At 33.2% G+C, this 21,782-nt stretch overlaps 3 protein-coding genes and 1 non-coding gene across 9 annotated transcripts; 2 read left to right on the top strand and 2 right to left on the bottom strand.

Moving 5' to 3' along the window:
• Positions 1 to 772: 772 nt before the first annotated feature.
• LOC129871105 (uncharacterized) lies at positions 773 to 6,470 on the bottom strand. Of its 5 annotated transcripts, none has more exons than XM_055945976.1 (4): positions 6,096 to 6,470; positions 3,054 to 4,547; positions 2,802 to 2,919; positions 773 to 1,802 (listed from the first exon to the last, which is right to left on the bottom strand). In XM_055945976.1, exons 2-4 carry the CDS (start codon positions 4,515 to 4,517, stop codon positions 1,165 to 1,167), a joined length of 2,220 nt encoding a protein of 739 aa, XP_055801951.1. In that variant the 5' UTR covers positions 4,518 to 4,547; positions 6,096 to 6,470; the 3' UTR covers positions 773 to 1,164. The 5 variants fall into 5 exon arrangements, with proteins under 5 accessions (XP_055801951.1, XP_055801954.1, XP_055801950.1 ...); XM_055945979.1 differs by having other exon boundaries at positions 3,054 to 4,509; XM_055945975.1 differs by lacking the exon at positions 6,096 to 6,470 and adding an exon at positions 4,657 to 4,754.
• A 3,526-nt stretch (positions 6,471 to 9,996) lies between these two features.
• Positions 9,997 to 10,069, top strand: TRNAK-CUU (transfer RNA lysine (anticodon CUU)). The gene has a single exon. It is a non-coding gene; the product is annotated as a tRNA-Lys (tRNA).
• Positions 10,070 to 13,797: 3,728 nt separating this feature from the next.
• On the top strand, positions 13,798 to 18,282 carry LOC129871103 (rho guanine nucleotide exchange factor 8-like). Of its 2 annotated transcripts, XM_055945972.1 has the most exons (7): positions 13,798 to 14,343; positions 14,894 to 15,010; positions 15,113 to 15,267; positions 15,645 to 15,719; positions 16,132 to 16,398; positions 16,723 to 17,043; positions 17,548 to 18,282. In XM_055945972.1, the coding sequence occupies exons 1-7, from the start codon at positions 14,061 to 14,063 to the stop codon at positions 17,986 to 17,988; spliced, it is 1,659 nt and encodes a 552-aa protein (XP_055801947.1). In that variant the 5' UTR covers positions 13,798 to 14,060; the 3' UTR covers positions 17,989 to 18,282. The 2 variants fall into 2 exon arrangements, with proteins under 2 accessions (XP_055801947.1, XP_055801948.1); XM_055945973.1 differs by lacking the exon at positions 16,723 to 17,043.
• Positions 18,223 to 20,915, bottom strand: LOC129871104 (probable protein ABIL5). The gene is made up of 8 exons (XM_055945974.1): positions 20,716 to 20,915; positions 19,820 to 19,902; positions 19,408 to 19,555; positions 19,164 to 19,263; positions 19,036 to 19,072; positions 18,680 to 18,825; positions 18,532 to 18,596; positions 18,223 to 18,441 (listed from the first exon to the last, which is right to left on the bottom strand). Exons 1-8 carry the CDS (start codon positions 20,800 to 20,802, stop codon positions 18,343 to 18,345), a joined length of 765 nt encoding a protein of 254 aa, XP_055801949.1. The 5' UTR covers positions 20,803 to 20,915; the 3' UTR covers positions 18,223 to 18,342.
• Between the last annotated feature and the right edge of the window lie 867 nt (positions 20,916 to 21,782).

Raw genomic sequence — 21,782 nt, 5'->3', positions numbered from 1 at the left:
ACCCTTGTGTAATTTACATTTTAAGATCAGACGTGATGAATATATTGAATCGTGTAGATATAATGATCAAAATTGTTGAACAATGACAAAAGTCTTACATTGGTGGTTAATGAGATGGGTGAATTTTTTATAAGGCTTGGAAAATCTTCTTCTCTTTGAGCTAACTTTTGGGGTGTGAGTTAGACCTAAGACCTAATTTAACAAAAATCACATTAAATTATTATTTTTTCGTGAGTTTCACGTCTCAATTATTAAATGTTCTCTTTTCCTACATTAGCTATCACCATATGTAGACGGTGAATTGGTGATGGCGGATTAAAATGTGAACAACTGATAGTTGGCCTAGCTAGTAAGTTTTGATGTGTGTTTTAATATATAGATGATAATAGTTCGTGTAGGAAAAAAGAAAACTAGTGCTTTTGACTATCAACTCAATTGTATATTCAAAGGGAGAGCCCTAATAGCATAGACAAAATGTTGTATTAGATAATTATAATAACTAGTTAGTAACTAAAAAAAAAGAGATAAATAACATATTACAACATGTTAAATACATATATAGTGGAGATTTCTTTTATACGTTAAGTATATAGAAGTTAAAAGACCAAAGAAATATTTGCAAGAATCAGCTATAGTCAAAATACATTTTTTGATATAGATATTTAGTATTCGAAATTCATTAATTCAACGAATTCAAACTCGCACAACATAACGCCTATTAGGGAACTGGTCCTACTAAAAAAATTCCATTCTAAAGCTCGAACTTGAGACATGCTGACCAACTTCAAATATTAATAGATTACAGAAATATTAATAGATTCCATTCAGCCTTGGTATTATTCTGTAATTCTAAAAACACAGCTTCTTGAATACCCTTTTCAACTACCCTGTAAGTAGAATACTATAAGAGTATTTCTATTTACACATTATGTATGCCAACCTGAATATATGTAGTGGCAGAGGTACAATATACGTTACGAAATCGGCAGAATTCAGTAGCTTTGTCTCAAATCTTGTATATGTATTGACAAATCCACTAAATATGTATGTATTGTACACTACGAACCCAGTAGCTTAAATAGGTTGTTGGTGTTGTGGCAAACGAAGGGGCATCAGAACTTATAAACTTCAAATCCGGGCTCGGCCTTTGAATATGTGCAGTAACTACAGTGTGAATTCAGTAAGTACATCCTCGATAATTCCATTTAAAACATGCTTCTCAATGTCAGTCACTACATGTTTAACCTCATCCAGAGTAAATGCATTCCTCCAACCAAGATCCCATGCTGTACTAACCAATCTGTTGCACGATAAATCTCTTTTGTGTAACGCATAAAGAGTATCAACAGAAAGGCTATTGGCATCAACCTTAGTGTAACTTTTCAAGACTTCAATCGCGTCACAAATTTCATTCAACAACTTGTCGAAGGAGATGGAGACTCTTGACATGTTAACAGGACTTTTTGATATTTCCAGGGTGCGCTGAGACCTTATGTTTTCCAACAATTCGTTTGCGCAATCCAGTACTAGTGTGCTGTTAGGCATTTCATTGTCTACACTAATTGTCTTCCATACTGTCGGTTCCCATGCATCAGTGTCAAAAAGCTCCTCTGCCCGACTGAGGAACGATTCATTGCTCAACAGTATGTGTCGTGTAATGGCTCCAGATTTGAGGTTTTCCTTCTCAGTTGAAGCCAGATGGATTTGATACCTAGTGTGCTCCATTAGTGGGACATCATCGTCACATTGGAATAATGGCACGGTAGATTCAGCTGCGGAACATTCACCATTCTTAAGATTATCTGCAATAGAAGAAGTAATATCATTTGTAAGTATTTGAACCACACCTAGAGATTAATCTACTTTAATCAATCACAAGAAATAGTACACAATATGTTTATTCTTATACTTGCAAGGATACAGTAATCTATTTGGTTCGAGAGACGTATAGAAATAGCAATTTCCAGTATGTAACTACCTTTTACATCATCATTTGTTTCTCGTGCGGTCCTCTAAAGGTAGATGTACATATATTCACAAAGTGGCTACTGTTGAACATGCTTTTCTTAAGAACGGATATGATAATAATGAGTTTTTGTGTCCATCTTCAAAATGTATTAAGTGATCAGAGCATAGAAGTTTAAGCTCGATATGATTCAGTTGCTACTGCAGGTTCCTAACCTGTCTTTTCTAAGCGACGAACTAACTGAATTACCATAATAAGTTATCTAGCAGATAGAAGAACAACAATCAGAATACAGAAAAATCATTTGTCTGAAGGCCGATTCACTGTATCTTTTTTGTTTTTTGATAAAGGATTCACTGTATCTTATATCTCATATAAAAAGAAATTGATCAAAACAACAAAAGCCATTTGTTTAACTAGCATCGACTCTCTTCTAGTCTCTCAAGAGATTTTTCAACGTTTTCTCATGGAAACCGCGTCTAAAAAACAGAATTTAGTTTTTAGACAAACCATGCATATTCATTAAACACAAGATCTAGTGAATTCATCTAACATCCAGGCAAGTTTCATGCTTTTGCTAGGAACAGTTATTTACGAGCCAATGTACAATGAATATCTGCGAAAGATTGCCTGAAGCTATGTCGCTCAAACTCTTCAAAAATGTCGCCAGGTACATGTCGGATCCTTCAAGCGCAGTACATTTTTGAAGGATTTGACACGGGTTCAGCAACAATATTGGAGAGTCCGAGCAACATAGGCCTAAATCACATAGATAACACAAGATTAATACTGATTACTTGACACAATGTCACACATAACGAAACGAGCACCTTACCAGAGACAACATTCTGGGAGATTTCAGCCACTTTCTCACATGGTAGCTCTTCTGAGGATGTAACCTTTTTTATGGCTATATCACTGTCTCGTTCATCGTTGTGTTCCATATTCTCAACCTGCATCGACATATTCCATTACTCTGATTATAGTCTTATATGAAGAATAATAACGTTTGAGAGTAATAAACATTAGTTTCTTATTGAAAAGTTACCTAAGACTTTAAAAATAGAAGGCATAAATGTGCACTTACAATAGGGACAATAGAGGAACTCTTGACTGACTTGTCAGTTTTGACATTCTTCTTCCTATTTCTGGAGTTATGTGCTGCAACGGCTGTGATTCTCTTTGAGTCGGCGCTATTTTGGAATGCAACAAGTTTTTCTGGTGCATTCGACTTTTTCTCAAGTTTCATCACTTTAGCAGTGGTCCTCTTGCTTTGATCTTGAACTTTAGTAGTGTTACTGGGACCAGCATTTTTCATTTCTCCAGATTTCTTCGCACCAGGAGCTCGTTGAGTTCTCTCAAACACTTCTTTCTTTGGTTGCTTAGTCCTTCCAGGAGACGAAGCTCTATTTTTTGTCAAAGGAAGTGTTCCCTCACTATGGTCCTTGGATCCTTTTTCGGGGATGCAGCTACTCTTCTGAACTTTTCTTGTCTGCATTTTCCGGTAGATAGTGAAATTCGCAGGTGAATTCTCTTCCTTTAAGTTCCGTTTACCAAATGAATCTTTAGTGTCCGGAGGATTTTCATCATGGCTGGAGGTCGAAAACCTTTCTGCCTGCAGTTCAGGAGCGTACACGGGCTTCATGATCACAATAGGAGGAGCATCATCAGCAGAACTCTTCAATTGATGAGAGATCACATTATTAGACTTGCATCTCAAAAGGCCTTTGAATTGCATGGTTTCAATTATTCCGTCTAGTGTTCTCCGTTTTGGATCCACCTTCTGGTTGATGACAGACTGCTTCGTCGCCTTTGGCAAGTCTATTTCGAATATAGGCCTTCTCGGCTTCAAAATCTTGTCCTTCTCTAATTGTTTCTGATGCAGGGGTGTTGAAGGAACCTCTTCAAGTCCCATTAACCTTGCAATCAAATTTGGCACTTTTGGTTTCTCCTTGTCTCGAGAACAGTCAAAAGAAGCAAATTGGCTTGAGCTAGTGGACGGTAACTCGGGTGACATAACCAGTTTTCTGGCATCAGCAACACAGGCCTTTTCTATCAATGACTCACTCGAGCTAGTGAAGCTCGTGGGCGAGAAATCTTGATACAAGTCTACTTTTCTTCTATCGAAACGAGCCTTTTCTGAAGCACAACATGGTGGCAACAGATTTTGTCTAGCAAGGCTATCTCTTATTACTTCCCTTAGCTCATCATAACAATCACGAGAACGGTCAACAGAAAGACTACGCTTTCCAAACTCCACCTTGTTATCATACCAGTGATCTGCAACAACACGTTCAGATATGGTCCTGCCAACACCTGTTGCACCAGATTCTCTTTTCCTCAACTTTTTCATATATTCAGAAGCTTCTTGCAATTTCCCCAACATCACTAAAGACTCTTGTAAATCAAAAGCTCCTTTCAACAAATCTTTTGCAACATCCTTTGAATCCTTATGATCTTCGATATTTTGAGGGCCGGTCTTGAATTTTTTAATTGTCGTACCTTCAATGACACCTTTGGGATCATCACAAGTGACAAATGATCTGTACATAACTGATCTCAGACTATCTTGAGGAATATTCTATGACATAAAATTTCAAGCAGAACTAGTCAAGATAACGACTTGAAATCCGAAAAAAATAAACAGAATGAAAGTTTTTAAACTAAAAGGATTTGCCAAATGTACTCACATTAACAAGTATATGCCTTGAAGAACTTTTCAAAGATTGACAAATAAAACTTCTTTTTCAGCTTTGAGTAACAGAAAGCAGAACCAAATATAAAGAATTAGTTGCTGTCTATAAAGACAAATATAAACTTCTCAAATATTGAATAACATTCATCTCTGAAATATTCAAATTAGAGTTATTAAGTATATTCATTTCTTAATTCTCACGATACACTTTCTTAATCTTTAAGAATATTTGATGAATGAGATAAAAAGGGAGATAATTCAATGGGATAGATACAATATGATAAATATAAAGATATGGATCTCCACAACAATAATTTTACATCTCAAAAGACAAACCTACAAGTCACTAAAAACACTGTAAAACAGTTTAAAGACTCCATTTTCCCCCCAATGTGTTCATGTATAAGTTGATACTTTGATCAAAAAGTGATTTTCTTAATCTTCAGCCTCTATACAAAATTAGTAATGAATGAGAAAGGATCAAATATCTGTAATCAAAAGCAGCCAAATAAAAATCTTGGGGAAAAAAAAGGATCCCAAGTGATAAAATTACACACATACACATATATTTTACACTGTAAAGCAGCTGAAAGACTCCATTTTTATCCCTAATATGTTCATGTATGAGCTGATCCTTTGAACAAAAAGGCAAAACATCTGTAATCAAATGCACCCAAATGAAGATTTTGGGGGGAAAAAGATCCCAATTGATAAATTCACACACACACATATTGAATACTGTAAAACAGCTTACAGAGACCCCATTTTTGTCCCAATTTGTTCATGTATAAGCTGATATTCGGATTCACACTGAAAAGTCCTACTTTGGATTAAAACACTCCCTATCAAAGGCGACTGACTACATAATATCCAGCCAGGGCTAGAACGTGAAACCTTATCTTCAGCTTATATATAAGAAGCAAACTAATGAAATGCACCCAAATGAAAATCTTGAAGAAAAAAAAGATCCCAAGTGATAAATCAACATACACAAAGCAGCTTAAAGACTCCATTTTTATCTCAATGTGAATGTGTATAACCTGATCCTTTGATCAAAAAGGTGATTTATTTTTTACCTCCAGCCTCTCTACAAAATGAGAAATGAATGAAAAAGTATCAAACATCTGTCATCAAAAGCAACCAAATGAAAATCTTGAAGAAAGAAGAAACCCCAAGTGATAAATTTACACACACACACACAAAGCAGCTTAAAGACTCCATTTTTATCCCAATGTGTCATGTGCATAACCTGATTCCTTAATTCAAAGAAAGTGATTTTCTTACCTCCAGCCTCGCTACAAACTGAAAAATGAACAATTTTTATAAGTAATTAAATGCACCCAAATGAAAATCTTGGAAAAAGAAAAGATCCCAAATGATAAATTTACACACACAAACACACATAATTAACACTGTCTTTTCTTGAATTCTCACCTTTATTTGCCCTTACACTTGTGTCAGCAAAAGAGTGAACAAACCCCAGATCCCACAACTATAATAGCTGGTAAAATCTTGACTTTTTTTGTTTTGTTTTGTTTTTCAGTCTACCCTCTCTATCCCAATTATTGTTATATCATAATGATGATGACAATTGACAATGTCCTTGTACATTCAAGAACTTGGACTTTAGGGAATTTTCTATTTTTTCAACTTTATTGTGCTAATTTATTATTAAATGTGAATGTTGGATGGTTGTTGAGTATGATGCTTTGTCCCATGTGAGTTGAAGTGTACCTAATTGGAAAATTGGTCTGGAAATTTTGATGAGAGGAAGGTGGATGAAGAAAGGAAGTAATTTATGAAACATGTTTAAACTAAGCTAATCTAAAAAAAAATACATCACGTGTGGACAGTGGAATCACATATAAACAGCCCGATACAGAAGTTTACCTTCGAAAGCTAGCTCACGAGGATATAATTGTTCAAGTTTATATAAGTAAATTACTAGATCAATTTTTAATCAATGTGAGATTATAATCACAAAGAGATCAAAACATCAAATATTCTCTTGAAGAGACATTTCAAATATTTCATAAAATCTTGAATATTCACAAAGAGATCAAAACATCAGATATTGTCCTTCTTAAAGTAAAATATTATCCATGTTTGTGGCGATCAAATATTTCACAAAAAGGTCTATACTCATCCTACTTTCAAGAAATACACTACTAATAATTATCAAAAATATTTAGAAGAGAAAAATCAGAGATAAATAAAGTTATATATACACAAATTGTTGGTGAAATTACAAGATTACAAATTACAATTGAAAAATAAAATGAAGAAATTAACTTCACTTCTTGGCTGAAGCGCGGATATCTCGCTCTTTTTAAGGAGATTCAAGCCCACTGCAGTAAATCGTTTCACTGGTCCAGCAGTAGTCCTCTTGACTTGTCCCCTCCAGGATACAACAGCCTTATCACAAAATGTAACTCAACAAACTCTGGACAAGAGTTGAGTTTAAAGCTCCACACAAAGAACACCTCCCTTCAACTAATAAGAACTCTCTTTTTAGACAAACTTAATTCTCTCAATAATTTTTTTCTTCTCTTATCTTCCATATCAAAACAAAGAAGACCTCTCTATTTATAGGAGAGAAAATCATACAAAGATAAAAAAAATAATGGAATGCCATCATTATCATCATTTAGTGCACCATTATGATTTAGTGCATCAATTATTAGTGATAATTATGTTAAAAATACATAATGGAATGATTTAGTGCACCACTTATTATTGATAATTAGATTTAAAATACATAATGAAATGATTTAGTCTTGCACTAACTAAAGATGATAATGAAAGACATTTTTATGCACTAAAGAGAGAATAATAACATATGTCACTTATGCAAATTAATCACTCAATATTGATATTAAAATGCTTAAACACTTATACAAATATTTATCAATAAAATCTTTATTTTTATCATATTTTATTTATAATTATCATCAATTTGTATTACTTTAAAATTTATTGAAAACCATAACGTCTAGTTGGTTTCACATCTTCAATCTAGTGACACGTCTTTTATTGGATTATTATGTTAGTGAAGTCAATACAAAAACGTGGATATTCAACAAATTTTGATTAATATAATTAAGAAAGCCCAACTTTTCATTTTTAAAAATGAAACGCAGCGAATATAAGAAAATCTACATCTAATTTTGTCACCTTACTTTTCTCCGATTAGTTAGGGAAATTAGTGGTCTTTATTTGACTTTGAGAAAAAAAAAAGATATAACATTACTTCATAGGAAAAAAGGAAAGTAAATAATAATAAGTCTCTCAGTGGCTGAAACATGTATGATCTTAGACCAAGAAAGAACAATATTAAATGACCATTGCTTGCACAATTACTAGAGTTTATATTGAAGAGGTGTACTAGATATATTCCGTGCGATGAGTTCGACTGAGTAAAAATACAAAGAATTTCAAATTTGAGATTTTCTAATTAAAAAATGATGTGTTCAATCAATTCAATCACTTTTACGGATTAATTACTAGATACTAATACCAACTCAATCATTCTTGCGGGCCAATTACTAGCAGCTTATATTCTTCATTGAATTAAAAATGATACCATCTTTACTCTCATGATAACACAATTGGAGATAGGTTATTGAAGGAGATTTATTTGAATTGCACCCGACAAGAAACATATAATATTGTATATATATAAAGTTAAAATTACTATTATTTTATGTATATATATACTAAATGTTGAATCCTCTTAATTTTTTTTATTTTTATTTTTTTATATTTTAAATTGTCTTACCATTAATATCGTCTCTCGAGGGAACACCCAATATTTGTTGGAAAAATAATTTTAGTATCTCAAAAAAGTATTCATCTTCCTGAATAGCATTGAGTGGCTATTAATTTTCCCTTAATCTTTCGTTTACTTTTGACAGTTGATGCATATTCTTTATTGTCATTAACCCATAATTATTAGCCCTTTATTGACAATTCATTAAGTCAATTCTTCATTAGTCTTAATGACTTTTATAACTCTTCAATATTTGAGAAACGTTAGAAATCCTTTGATCCATTTGGTTGTTTGCCTATATAAGCCTCTTTGGATTTACTGTCATAAGATAGAAGAAAAAAGATTATCATCCTTCTTATATTCTATTGTGCTGGGTTTATTTTAAAAGAATTCTTATTAGTTTCTGACTTCCAGCTTTATATTAGAAGAGCTTGTTGAATTATATGGGATACATTCATATCGGATGAAATATCTTCAAGGACAGTGTATTTTGACATGCCTCAAGATATGAGAATTCCTTACAAGTATTGTGTTAAAGTATTTTCCGTAAAATTTCCAACAATATTGGTTTGTTAGCAGGCATAGAGCTAAGTGGAGGTTTGGGAGTTTGGACAAACCCAATACCTTTTTCATAGACCCTGCATTTGTATTAGAAAATTAAATATACATATATATTAACTTAAGAACCATTTAACAAAACTAATTGACGGCTCAGTAGTTAGGAAGGGGCCATAGAAACACTTTACCACACTAGAGTTGTGGATTTGATCCACACTATCATCAAAAGTGTTTCTTTCTTTTTGAAAGGAATGCAATATTTCTTTCTTTAGAACACCCTGAACTCTTAATCTTGAATTTGCCTTTATGTGTTAGCCACTAATTTGATTAGGGGTAACAAAATATCCTTAAATAAAAATATTGATATTATATTAGTTTATCATAATGAGTGATATATATATTAATTAATTATGATCAAATGATACATACGTATATTAAATTAAATATAGTATAAGATATAATTTTTTATATTGAAATAAATATTCAAATTAAACTGAGTAAAAGTTTTATAAGATGATTCTTTTTAAACTTTCAAAAAAGAGAGGAAAAAGGGTAAAAAATTCCCTTAAACTATTTGAAATGAACAAAAATGCCCTCCGTTTATAGTTTGGTCCAAAAATGTCCTTGCCGTCAATACTTTGGTCCAGAAATGCCCTTATTGTTTTCTTTTTAAACTTTCAAAAAGAAAAGGAAAAAGGGTAAAAAATTCCCTTAAACTATTTGAAATGAACAAAAATGCCCTCCGTTTATAGTTTGTTCCAAAAATGTTCTTGCCGTCAATACTTTGGTCCAGAAATGCCCTTATTGTTATTTAAAGGGTAAAAAGGGCATTTTTGACCCATTATATAACAATAAAGACATTTTTGAACCAAAGTATTGACGGCAAGGGCATTTGTGGACCAAACTATAAATTGAGGGCATTTTTGACCCCTTTTCCAAAAGAAAATAATATTTACATAAGAGATAACAAGTTTAACTTTCAAAGATAATTGCAAAACAACAAAACATGCCCGTCTAGCTCAGTTGGTAGAGCGCAAGGCTCTTAACCTTGTGGTCGTGGGTTCGAGCCCCACGGTGGGCGCTTTTAATTTTTCTTTAAGTACTTTATTTGTTATGGTTCATACTTATTACAACAACAACAACCCAGTGAAATCCCACATCGTGGGGTCTGGGGAGGGTAGAGTGTACGCAGACCTGACTCCTACCAATGTAGGACGGCTGTTTCCGAAAGACCCTCGGCTCAATAAAAGTATAGAACAAGGTTAGACAAGAATATTAGAGTAAATAAGTAGATAATGAAAACGATCCAAACAATAGTATAATCAAAGCACAAAAAACAGTAGATATTATTATTGGATAATAACATAAATACCATAAATAACATACAGCAGAGTACCAGAAATCATAGTGCGTTAATACGCCTACGAATAAGGGAGAATAAAACCACTATGAACTAGCCTTCTACCCTAATGTGTGTCCTCCACACCCTCCTATCTAGGGTCATGTCCTCGCCAAGTCGTAAATGCGCCATGTCCTGTCTGATCACCTCTCCCCAATATTTCTTCGGCCTACCCCTACCTCTTCTGAAACCATCCATGGCCAGCCTCTCACATCTCCGCACTGGTGCCTCTGAGACTCTCCTCTTCACATGTCCAAACCATCTCAGTCGCGTTTCCCGCATCTTGTCTTCCACCGAGGCCACTCCTACCTTTTCTCGAATAGCCTCATTTCTAATCCTGTCACTCCTGGTATGCCCACACATCCATCTCAACATTCTCATCTCGGCAACCTTCATCTTTTGCACGTGGGAGACCTTAACTGGCCAACACTCTGCCCCATATAACATAGCTGGTCTAACGACCACTTTGTAGAACTTGCCCTTAAGTTGTGGTGGCACCTTCTTGTCACATAACACACCGGAGGCAAGCCTCCATTTCATCCATCCTGCCCCAATACGGCGTGTGACATCCTCGTCGATCTCTCCGCTGTCTTGCATGATAGAACCAAGGTACTTAAAACTACTTCTCTTTTGGATGGCTTGGTCCCCGAGCCTAACTTCCGCGCCAACCTCTTGAGGTGTCTCACTGAACTTGCACTCTAGGTACTCTGTCTTGGTTCTACTCAGCTTAAACCCCTTAGACTCCAAGGTGCGTCTCCAATCTTCCAGTTTAGCGTTAACTCCGCTACGAGTCTCATACTTATTGTTACGTGTAATTAATAATGTGAATAATTTTAGTATGGTTGTATATAACAAGTTAACAACTTCAATATGGTTGATTATCTCTTAAATTTGGTGCATACGGAAAGTTTGTACGTTGAGTTGTACTTTTACTAAATAATTATTTTTATGTTTTTTGATTTCTAAGGAAGAGTTTGTGTTGGTGATACTAGTTGAGAGAAGAAATTGATACTAATTCACCGAACTTGTAATCTATGTATATATCAATGAGAATTTTCGACACATAAAATATCAGAGGAGAGAGATATAACTCATTTTTAGGAAATCGAAGTAAAAAGTATAACAAACACTTTATCAATAAACTATATGTGATTTATATTTAGTCATTATTTTCTTGAAATGAATCTTACCTAAATGGCTGTGCATACTTTTATAATATCTGCCTTTGTTATAATGAGGCTTTCATGTCCCATTTATTCACTCAGTACGTTTTTAGGTAGTAAAAATTTATTTGCATATTAAGTAATTTAATTTTTTAAAAAAATAAAATGAGATATGTTTAAAGAAAATATGGTTAAGTTATAAGTGTGTGATGTAACACACGTCTTATATTTATCGGCTTGACATATATCACATGTGAATAAATTTTTACTATATTTTTATGGATACTCATATATACTTGGGGGTGTATATGAAATGTAGAGCAATTTTCACCTGTTGTTTCTTTTTGAGATAATTGTTTGATAAATAACAATTTTTTTTATTTCTCTTGCAATTTATGGACCTTAATTTCCAACCATGGTTTAACGAATTCTTTTGAAAAATTGAATTTTTTATTAGAAAACGTTAAATAATAGTTTAAAATGATAACTTATTGCAAGTATTATATGACAATCTAATATCTTTTTTTCTTTTTTGTATTTTTCTTTATTTTTCTTTTTTTAAAAATTGAGAGATATATGAGTAAACATTAGCCCCTAATATAATTTTGTCCGAAAAAGTAAGGTTATATTTGCATAATTTTTAAAAATAGGTACAAATCAAGATGGAGACCTAGAAAATGGACTCACTTTGCACAAATCAAACATAGAACGTACTATACGGGTTTTTATCAAAATTTGATAATTTTAATGCAAACTCTATAATTATCGAACTCATAAAATTTAAATTTTGTATTGACCTCTTAATATACTCTGTATTTTTCAAAGTCTTCATAGTAGAGCCAGCTTTTAACTTGCCTCCAATTACTTCTAGACCTATTTAACACACAAGTACTAAATATAGGCCTCAAATCAAATCCAACATAACACCTTCACATATTTTAGGACCTCCCTATTTATTTATAGCAATGATAGAGGAGAGAAGGAAGCACATGGGGAAGTTTTTTTTGGTCAAAGTTGAACTGCGATTTCTTTTAATAATTTTTTATCCGATATTCAGAATTCGAGAGTTTCACAATATTCAAATTATCAGTATTGAAGTCAGGATGTTTACTAATAGATTCAAAATCTGAAGAAGTCAGCACACTAACTAGTCGAAGAAGGTTCGATATCTACTATATATACATAAATAATAATTTTAACTATGTATAAATAGTATGATTTTCTGTCGAAGGTGGTTCAGATGAACCCCTTGACAACAAGTTGGCTTTGCCCCTATGAATTACACATTACATCGCTCATTTTGAGATAATGTACCCAATATAATTTTTTTAATATCCATAATTTAAATTTAAAATCTCTAATTAAAAGTCGAGAAACTTCAACCATTCCATCAGCTATCATTATTATTGTTATGTCAGACAAGGATCAAAATAGGGTATGTAGTGGCTTGACCTAAAAGAGTTGTGTTTGATTCTCTTTTTATTTTATGTGTCTATTGAACACTCGACTTTAAAAAATATACGTACCACTTCTCAATTTTATGATATTAAATTAAATTATATTTAATATATCAAAATATTCTATTATATTTTAATGCAAATAAGAAGCCATGAATTTTTCTATGGGTCTGGGCCATCTAAATTAATTCTCAAAGAACAAATTATTTATCTGAATTTGTGATTAAAGTGTTATCTATAGCACTTTGTCCCTCTTTTTATTTTATTGTTTCTCAAATCTAGTAAAACAATAAATCATATTCGAGTTAGTTATAAATTATGAGCTAATAAACTAGCTCTTCTACTTGTTATTGAAACATTAACCCTTACTAAAAAATATTAATGGTTTAAACTTGCCACGTGATGTGAAAATTTATAGTTAAATAATTTTTAAATATAGAAAGTGATATTCTTTTTTAAAAAGATAAAAAAGGAAATAAATAAGATATATAACTTGAAATAGATGGCATATTTTTATTGCGTATATTTAGCACCAATTAATGCTAAAATAAAGTTGATTTTTCAAATGAGTTTAAGTTCTATGCATCAACTTTTAAACCACCGCATAGGTAAAAACTTACTTAAAAATCCTCTTAAAATAGGCTGAAAAGTGGGGCAAAAAAGAGATTTAAAAAAGAGTTAGTTGATCATTCGTATGCTTTCCCTGGCTTTTTGCTATCATAAAAAATACAACCATAAACAAACCAAAAATAGAACAAAATAAGCTCAAATATTTATTCTTCCACTTAATTTTTCACCTACCCCTTTCCTTTTCCATTCATCAAACATGCACCCCACTTTCCAAAAGAAAAAACATAATTCATTAACCTTAATTAACAGCAAAGACACTAACTCCCACTATGTCATTTCCTTATTGTTATCAAAAAACCAAACCATTTTTCTCATATTCATCATATCATTTTGCCTTTCATTTTTTGAGAAATTAAGTGCTTTTTTATCTCTTTCAATTTCCATGTGACATTGTTGCATAATTGATTAGGCAAAAAAAATAAAATGGTTAGAGAAATATACAAGATTTCAAAGTCAAGATCTTTCAATTTTAGGAAGATTTTTGAAGGAAGACATGCACATAATCACCATCATCATGATGTAGTGTTAGAGAAAAATGGACATGGCAAAGAGATGAAATTTAGGAGTCAATTAGGTGCAAAATCATCTTCAGCATTAGAATTACAACAATTAACTAGTGTTTTTAATAGGTCTGTTGATTCCATTTCGCGCTTCGCCAAGGAAGGAGAAAGATCAAGAAACATCCACAAGGATAAACAAGGTTCAGGTAACCATTCAGCTCGAACTATGTATACGTATCCAAATAGAAATTAAAATGCATATGCCAAAGAGAAATTTGAATGTACACATATATATATATATATACTGAGATCACATTCATTATGAATTCACTGTCTCTAGATTCTAGATTCGCCAATATATGTAACCATTACGTTTATCATGTTTGTTGTCATAAACTTGTAGATGCACAAAGGTGAATCTAGTTTTGTAGGATCAACTGAACTCGTAATCCTTTCAGCTTGAACTATGTATACATATGCAAAAATAATTTAAAATGTATGTATTTACTAAGATTACGTACGTTCATTCCAAATTCATTGTCTCTAGATTCTGGATTAGTCTCTCCAAGATTGAATTACAATTTTGCATCAGAAAGATAAAAAATGCTTCAGGATTTGTATGATTTTACATGATATTCATTTCATAAACATGTAGGAATGCATGTTTGAATGACAGTTTTTCCCATGATCATTGATTTCCTTTGTCCAAATTAGATGTAAATGCATGTTTTTCGTTCTGTTTTGATTTGGATGTAGAGATGGAAATGATGAAAGAAAGGTTCGCGAAGCTACTTTTAGGAGAGGACATGTCTGGTAGAGGACAGGGCGTTTCATCGGCTCTAGCTTTATCAAATGCCATTACTAATCTTGCAGGTGATTTTCACCATAATGTCATCAAACATTATCCAGATTTTGTTCAATGTTTAGATATATGGAGAAATTATTACTAACTCTTTCTGTGTGTAAAACATATAGCTTCTGTTTTTGGAGAACAAAGGAAATTGGAGCCAATGTCTGAAGAGAGAAAAGCAAGATGGAGAAAAGAAATCAACTGGCTTTTATCTGTATCAGATTACATTGTTGAATTTGTTCCTTCTCAACAAAAATCTAAGGATGGAACAAACATTGAGGTATCTCTCTCCTTTCCAATTCATGATTTAGGGTGTGTTCGGTACGAAGAAAAATGCTTTCTTGAAAAATATTTTAAAGGTTTTACTTATTTCCTTGTGTTCTGTAAGCTAAAAATATTATCCTAAAAACATTTGTATCTAATCTAGACAAACACTGGGGGTTGGGGGTGTGGGGTGGGGGTGAAAATGAGGTGTGTTGGAGGGTGGGGAGGAGACAATCAATGTGGAATGACACTTGTGAAACTTGTTTTATCTACTGGAAAATCATTTTCCTCATTTTTAGGGAACTTGTTATTTTCTGTGTACCGAGCACATCCTTAGAGTAGAAATAGTGATCATTGAAAAAAAAAACAGAAATCTTGATAGTGATTTGGCAGGTAATGGTGACACAACAAAGAAGAGATTTGTTCATGAACATCCCAGCCTTGAAAAAGCTTGATGCAATGCTCATTGTGAGTACCAGCATTTCCCTCTTGCTATGGCATTACTTGATTGGTCCTATGATGTTCAAACTCTTCAAAAAGTACCGTTTGGTGTGTGTCGGATCTTCCAAAAATAATATATTTGGGTGATCCGACACAAGTATGCCAACGTTTTTGGAGGATGCGAGCAAATTAATCTGTCACTCTCCATTTCATTTTATATGTCTATGCACGAAGTTTAATAAAAAAAAAAGAGTTTAGGCACATATAAAGTACCCTTCGAACTTGCTGTCTAAAATATGCTATGGCATTTCTATGGTTATAAGAGCATGTCACTTTTTGGAACAAACTAAAAAGAAAAGAGTGTCATATAAAATGGAATAGAGGGAGTACACGAGTTGCATTCATCTCTAATGCTGGATAATTTCATGATGCTTAACAGGATTGCTTAGAAAAATTTAAAGACGAGAACGAGTTCTGGTATGTCTCAAAAGATGCTGATGAATCCGAGAAAGGTGTCCAGAGAGATGATAAATGGTGGCTACCTACAATCAAGGTTCCACCAGAGGGTCTCTCAGATACATGTCGAAAATGGCTTCAATATCAGAAAGATTGTGTGAACCAAGTACAGAAAGCATCTATGGCTATTAATGCACAAATACTCTCAGAAATGGAAATTCCTGAAAACTACATTGAATCTCTCCCTAAGGTAAGTAAAATGACACTCTCTTGCATACACTTTTAATCAATGTTCACTCGGACCCTCCAGAAATGTTGCTGCACCTGTGTCGGATTTTTGATGATCCGACACACACCTGACAATATTTTTGAAGAGTCCGAGCAACAGAGCTTTTAATAGAGTTAGTAATAGTTATTATCTCAGAAAGTCACTTTCTTTATTGAAGTGGAATCAACTTTCTGAGATAATAATTATTAGTTGAGTGACTGTCTAAGAAATCAACCTGTTTTTTTATAAGGGGCTCGGCTCGAAGATACTGTCATTTCTGTTATTGATTTATCTGATTTGTTCCAGAATGGTAGATCAAGTCTTGGTGATTCAATCTACAAGAGCATCACAATTGAGTTCTTTGAACCTGAACAATTTCTTTTAACAATGGATTTGTCCACAGAACACAAAGTTCTTGATCTTAAAAACAGAATTGAGGCATCTATAGTAATTTGGCAACGGAAAATGCACCTTAAAGATGGAAAATCTACATGGGGTTTAGCTGTGAGTGTGGAGAAAAGAGAGCTTTTTGAAGAAAGAGCAGAGGCTATCTTACTCTTGTTAAAACAAAAATTTCCTGGAATCCCTCAATCTTCTCTTGACATTAGCAAAATCGAACATAACAACGTAAGATGTTTTATCCTGTTCCATTTTACGTGGCACGTTTTCCCTTTTAGTTTGTTTCAAAAAAGAACGAGACATTTCTATTTTTAGACAGGATTTAACTTGTGATTTTCCATTTTATCCCTAATGACATGAGTTTGAAGCGAAACCTGGAGCAATGGTAAAGTTGTCTCCATGTGACATATAGGCCACAGGCTCGAACTATGGAACCAGCCATTGATGCTTGCATCAGGGTAGACTACCTACATTACATCCCTTGGGGTGTGGCTCTTCCCCGGGCTGCCCTTTATCCCTAATGGCATAATTTTATAGCCACAAAAATGTCATGACATGTTTAAAACCACGAGTTCCAATAGTCCGTCTTTCTTTCTTAAACTTCATGCTTAATCAAACACCTTTACATAAAATGAAACACAGAGAGTGACGAGTATTTTTGGAAGAGAATATTTCCTCATTACCTGACAAAAATCACAATTTGTTTGTTTCTGTTTTTGTTATTGTGTACAGGATATAGGACATTCTGTTCTGGAGAGCTATTCAAGGGTGCTAGAAAGCCTAGCTAACACGGTTATGTCACGCATCGAAGATGTCCTATACGCCGACTCTCTAACACAAAATCCATCACTTGAATTGGAAAAGTTGAACCTCTCATCAGCTGATTCCTCACCTCAATTTCCACTAAGTGGTATGTCAACTCCAAGGGAACTAGAGGCAGAGGTATTAAGTTCTGCTGCACAAACACCGACTTTATCTGATTTCATTGGTTGGAGTGAAGAGCTAGGAGACACAGGAATGAAGAAGAATCATTCGACGGGTAACTTGGAGGCTTATTTCAAAGGTGAAAATGACTACAATTGCATAGGGAAACTAGCTTGTATTACTCCCAAGAGATTATCCTACATTGAAAAGATTGGAAGTGGCCTAAGAAGTCCAACATCTCGACATTAAAAGCACTAGGCAACGACACTAGGAACGAAAAAAGAAACGAGAACAATGTCAGGGTGGTAGGAGGAATAGGAAGTAAACAAAATCTAAAGTAGTTAAAAAGTTCACTCGTGTGTAATACTCCGACCTTTTTTAAGGAGTTCGACGTTGTTAGTATTCGAAGTATGTGAGTGCTCTTCCTTCCATTGTGGATAGGGAAGTTCAAAATGCATGTTATGTTTTGTAGCATAATCTCCCTTTATAATAAACATAATTTGCAAAATCAAGAGTAATAATACATATCTTTAAACCTGGTAACTTGAGGCCTACAAAATCTTGAAGGGAAGTTTCATGGCAGTCTTTCGACTCTTCATAAATTCATGTAACTATTCTTCTACCACGTCGAATGAGTGACCTGATGTCCTTATTATGCATCGCTTTCCAATTCAATATGTTTCGTTTTTGCTTTCGAGCCTCCTGCATTCACAAGAGAAAGTAAAAAAAAAAAAAAAAATTAACATGGTGTTTAACACTATCCATATCTATACATTGCTGATATAAAGATACCTGAAACTTAAAGTTGGAATTTTGTGATTTTGGTGCAACAGATAGTCCATCGCGAACAGGAAGCACTGCAAATCCATATTTGAACGTTGAAATTCGAAAAACTCTAATTTTGAAAATTTCTCATCTTGTAAATGTGTTTTCTTTTTACCTGGAGGTGTAAAGCTAGACTTTGGCTCTGATACTTCAAGTAGAGAAGGCTTAAAGTTGTAAGTGTAACAAAATAGTGGCACATCTTCCTCTGCCTCAAATTCATCCTTGTCTAGAGTCTTATTATCAATTTGTATACCGAATCCCCTTCATTCGTCCAAGTCCGTTAGGCTTTTACTCTCCCAATATACATTGTTCTTGAAATCTATATTGCTCAGACTCTCCAAACTGTTGCAGAACCCATGCTGGATCCTCCAAAAATGCACTACTTTTAGAAGATCCAACATGCACCATGTGACATTTTTTCAAGAGTCCGAGCAACATAGCTTGAAATCATGCAATGGATAAAAGTATTACCTTGACATTTGTTTCATTCTCCTGAGATCTTGAATTGCTGATTTTAGAAAACAAAAAGTATTAGTATACAATTATGTTTCATTTCAGATTTATTACTGACTTTATTATTGAATGGATTGAAAAATTACGTGGTGATATATAACGACGATGAAATGTTGCTATATCAGTATTCCAACAAAGCCTTGTGAGAGCAAGCTTGTTAGAGTATTGCTGGCAGGTCGCGAGCCTCTAATTAAATCGAACAAACACAGGGAAACATTAGTAAAAATTATCAAAAGGAAACAAGAGAAGGTAGAAGAAAGGTGAGAAATTGGTAAGTACGTTAAGTTATATATACTGACGGTATAAAAAATTGAGTAAAATACTACGAACTTGAGTCAAACCATCAATTTGTAGCTCTGTTTCAGAAGCTGTATCTATAGTTGAAATCTTGCATTCAAGTTTAGCTGAGACAGATCCTAAATGATCAACAACTGTAACAACAGCTCTGCAGAGGTACTCTTTTGTGTTTTCCACTACACTGCGACAACAACATAAAGTACGTCTCAACAACAGACGTTCTCTATATTTTCTATTGACATATAAATCTCTGACAGGATTAATAGAATGCTAAGACGTAGGACCTAAAGTAAACGTACGTACTACCATGACTAAAACTTAGTCATGTTATAGTGCGTAAAGTCCAGTGACTTTAATATGACAAAAAATAGTTGCATAGCTTTTCTGTTATAGTGGATAAAGTTCAGTTACAATACGCGAAGAAATTAACTATAGAAATACTCACGCTCTTTTCTCTTCTGCCTTAACAAATGCTTTCTCACAATAATCTGCAGCATGATGAAGTTGAGAGCACAAATCCTTGAGTTCCTACAAAAAAAAAAGTTATAATCTCCACAAGAGATTGTTGTCAAGAAACACCATACACTCTCATCACACATACTCTAGCACCTAAAATTTGGAGAAAAAGAAACAACAAACAAATCAGTGGGGCGGAGACAGAATTTTCACTTGGAAAGTTCATTATTTACTAGTATATACCACTAAAAAAATTAGAGTTAATTGTCAAAAACACACCTGACTGTTACTTTTTCACAAGTTTCACACTCCAACTATGTGATTAGACCAATTATAAGCTGTTTTATTTTCATACTTCAACTATCAACATCTGCACATCTACTCAACAAAGTGTGTTTTAATACACAGATGACGATAGTTTGGGTAGAAAATGGAATAAGTAATAGGTGGGGTGCATTGAAACTCGCGCAAAAAGTGATAGTGAGATGTGGTTTTGACTATTATCTCAAAACTTTAACATTGTATGATTTTTTAACGAATGTGATTCTTCAGCGAACGGAATTCGGATGAACCCCTCCCACCCTTCTAGCTCTGCCACTGAAATAAAAAAGTACTCATCACAAGAAATTGTTGTCAAGAAACACCACAAACACACACACACACTCATGCTCTAGCACCTAAAAATTGGACAAAATAACAACCACCAAACAAGTGGTGGAGACATAATTTTCATCCTTGAAGTTCATTATTTACTATATAACACTAAAAAGAGTTAACATCATATATACAATGTGAATTTTTAACAAACAAGATTCAGATGAACCCCTTCTGCCCCTCTAGCTCTACCACTCAAACAAACGAGTACTCAGCATAAATATTACTTACTTGCAAGGAGTTGTTAAACTTAGTTGAATCATCAGTTTCTGCTTCTGTATATTTTTGGGGAGATGAATTAAATTCCTCCTCCATCATTCTTGTTTCACTTGCAATAAGTCTTCAATGCAGAAGCAAAGAAATAACAAATTCACCTTATATAATTTTATTTGATGGCTACCATGTTCCCAAAAAAGGTAGTGACTCCGTTCAAATTTATGTGATAGTATTTAATTCATTGGAGAATTTTAAAAAAAAATCAAAACTTGTGATTTAAAATATTTTATAGATATTTTTAAAATTAAATTATTTTTAAATATTAAAAAAAAGTCACTATCATCACTATAGTAAAAGAAAAGTGTGTTAAACAAAATAGGGATAAAGAAACTACATAGGTTATTTTTGTAATGGATAATAACATTTTTTTGTATTCCCTCGATATTTCTGATTAAGTACGAATAAATTATAATCATCTATCGCAATTCATGCAGGTGATTTTGGTCCTTGATGATATAGAACTCAACACATTCAATGTTAAAGTGTGAAGATGTGTGTTTTTGATCTATTTATGTTGGAAATATGTATATATATTTGAACTTTTTAAGGATTATGTTACCATCAAATATAAAGTAACATGAATATAATTTAACCTAACATATCTGTAATTAAGCAATGAAATAATTAATAATCACAAGCAATTTTTTTGTACACATTTTAATTAATTAAAAATTAAATATACTTAATTAGATATTATAAGTTTAAAATTAGAATTTTATTATTAATTAAGGAATCAAACTATCTATTACTCTTTTTCTCTTTTTGTATTTATCTATGCTTACCTATGGAGAACACAGGTTTTGTTTGTTAGTATATAACATAATCCCGTGACAAATATTCAAATTTCACTTTATATATTATATGATGAAAAAAAATCAAAATAGCTTTTAAGATGGATTCTCTTACTAGAATTTTATGGAAATGGACTGTGGTGGCCACTTCCTAAAAGACAAAAAAAAATTCAGTCTCGTGACTATATTGTTCTTCACTTTACAATCTATCTAAAAAACAAGTGTTCTGCC

This window comes from Solanum dulcamara, chromosome 10 (assembly GCF_947179165.1).
Source record: "Solanum dulcamara chromosome 10, daSolDulc1.2, whole genome shotgun sequence".
In the NCBI taxonomy this organism is placed as follows: Eukaryota; Viridiplantae; Streptophyta; class Magnoliopsida; order Solanales; family Solanaceae; genus Solanum; species Solanum dulcamara.
This window is presented reverse-complemented; position numbering and strand designations above follow the sequence as displayed.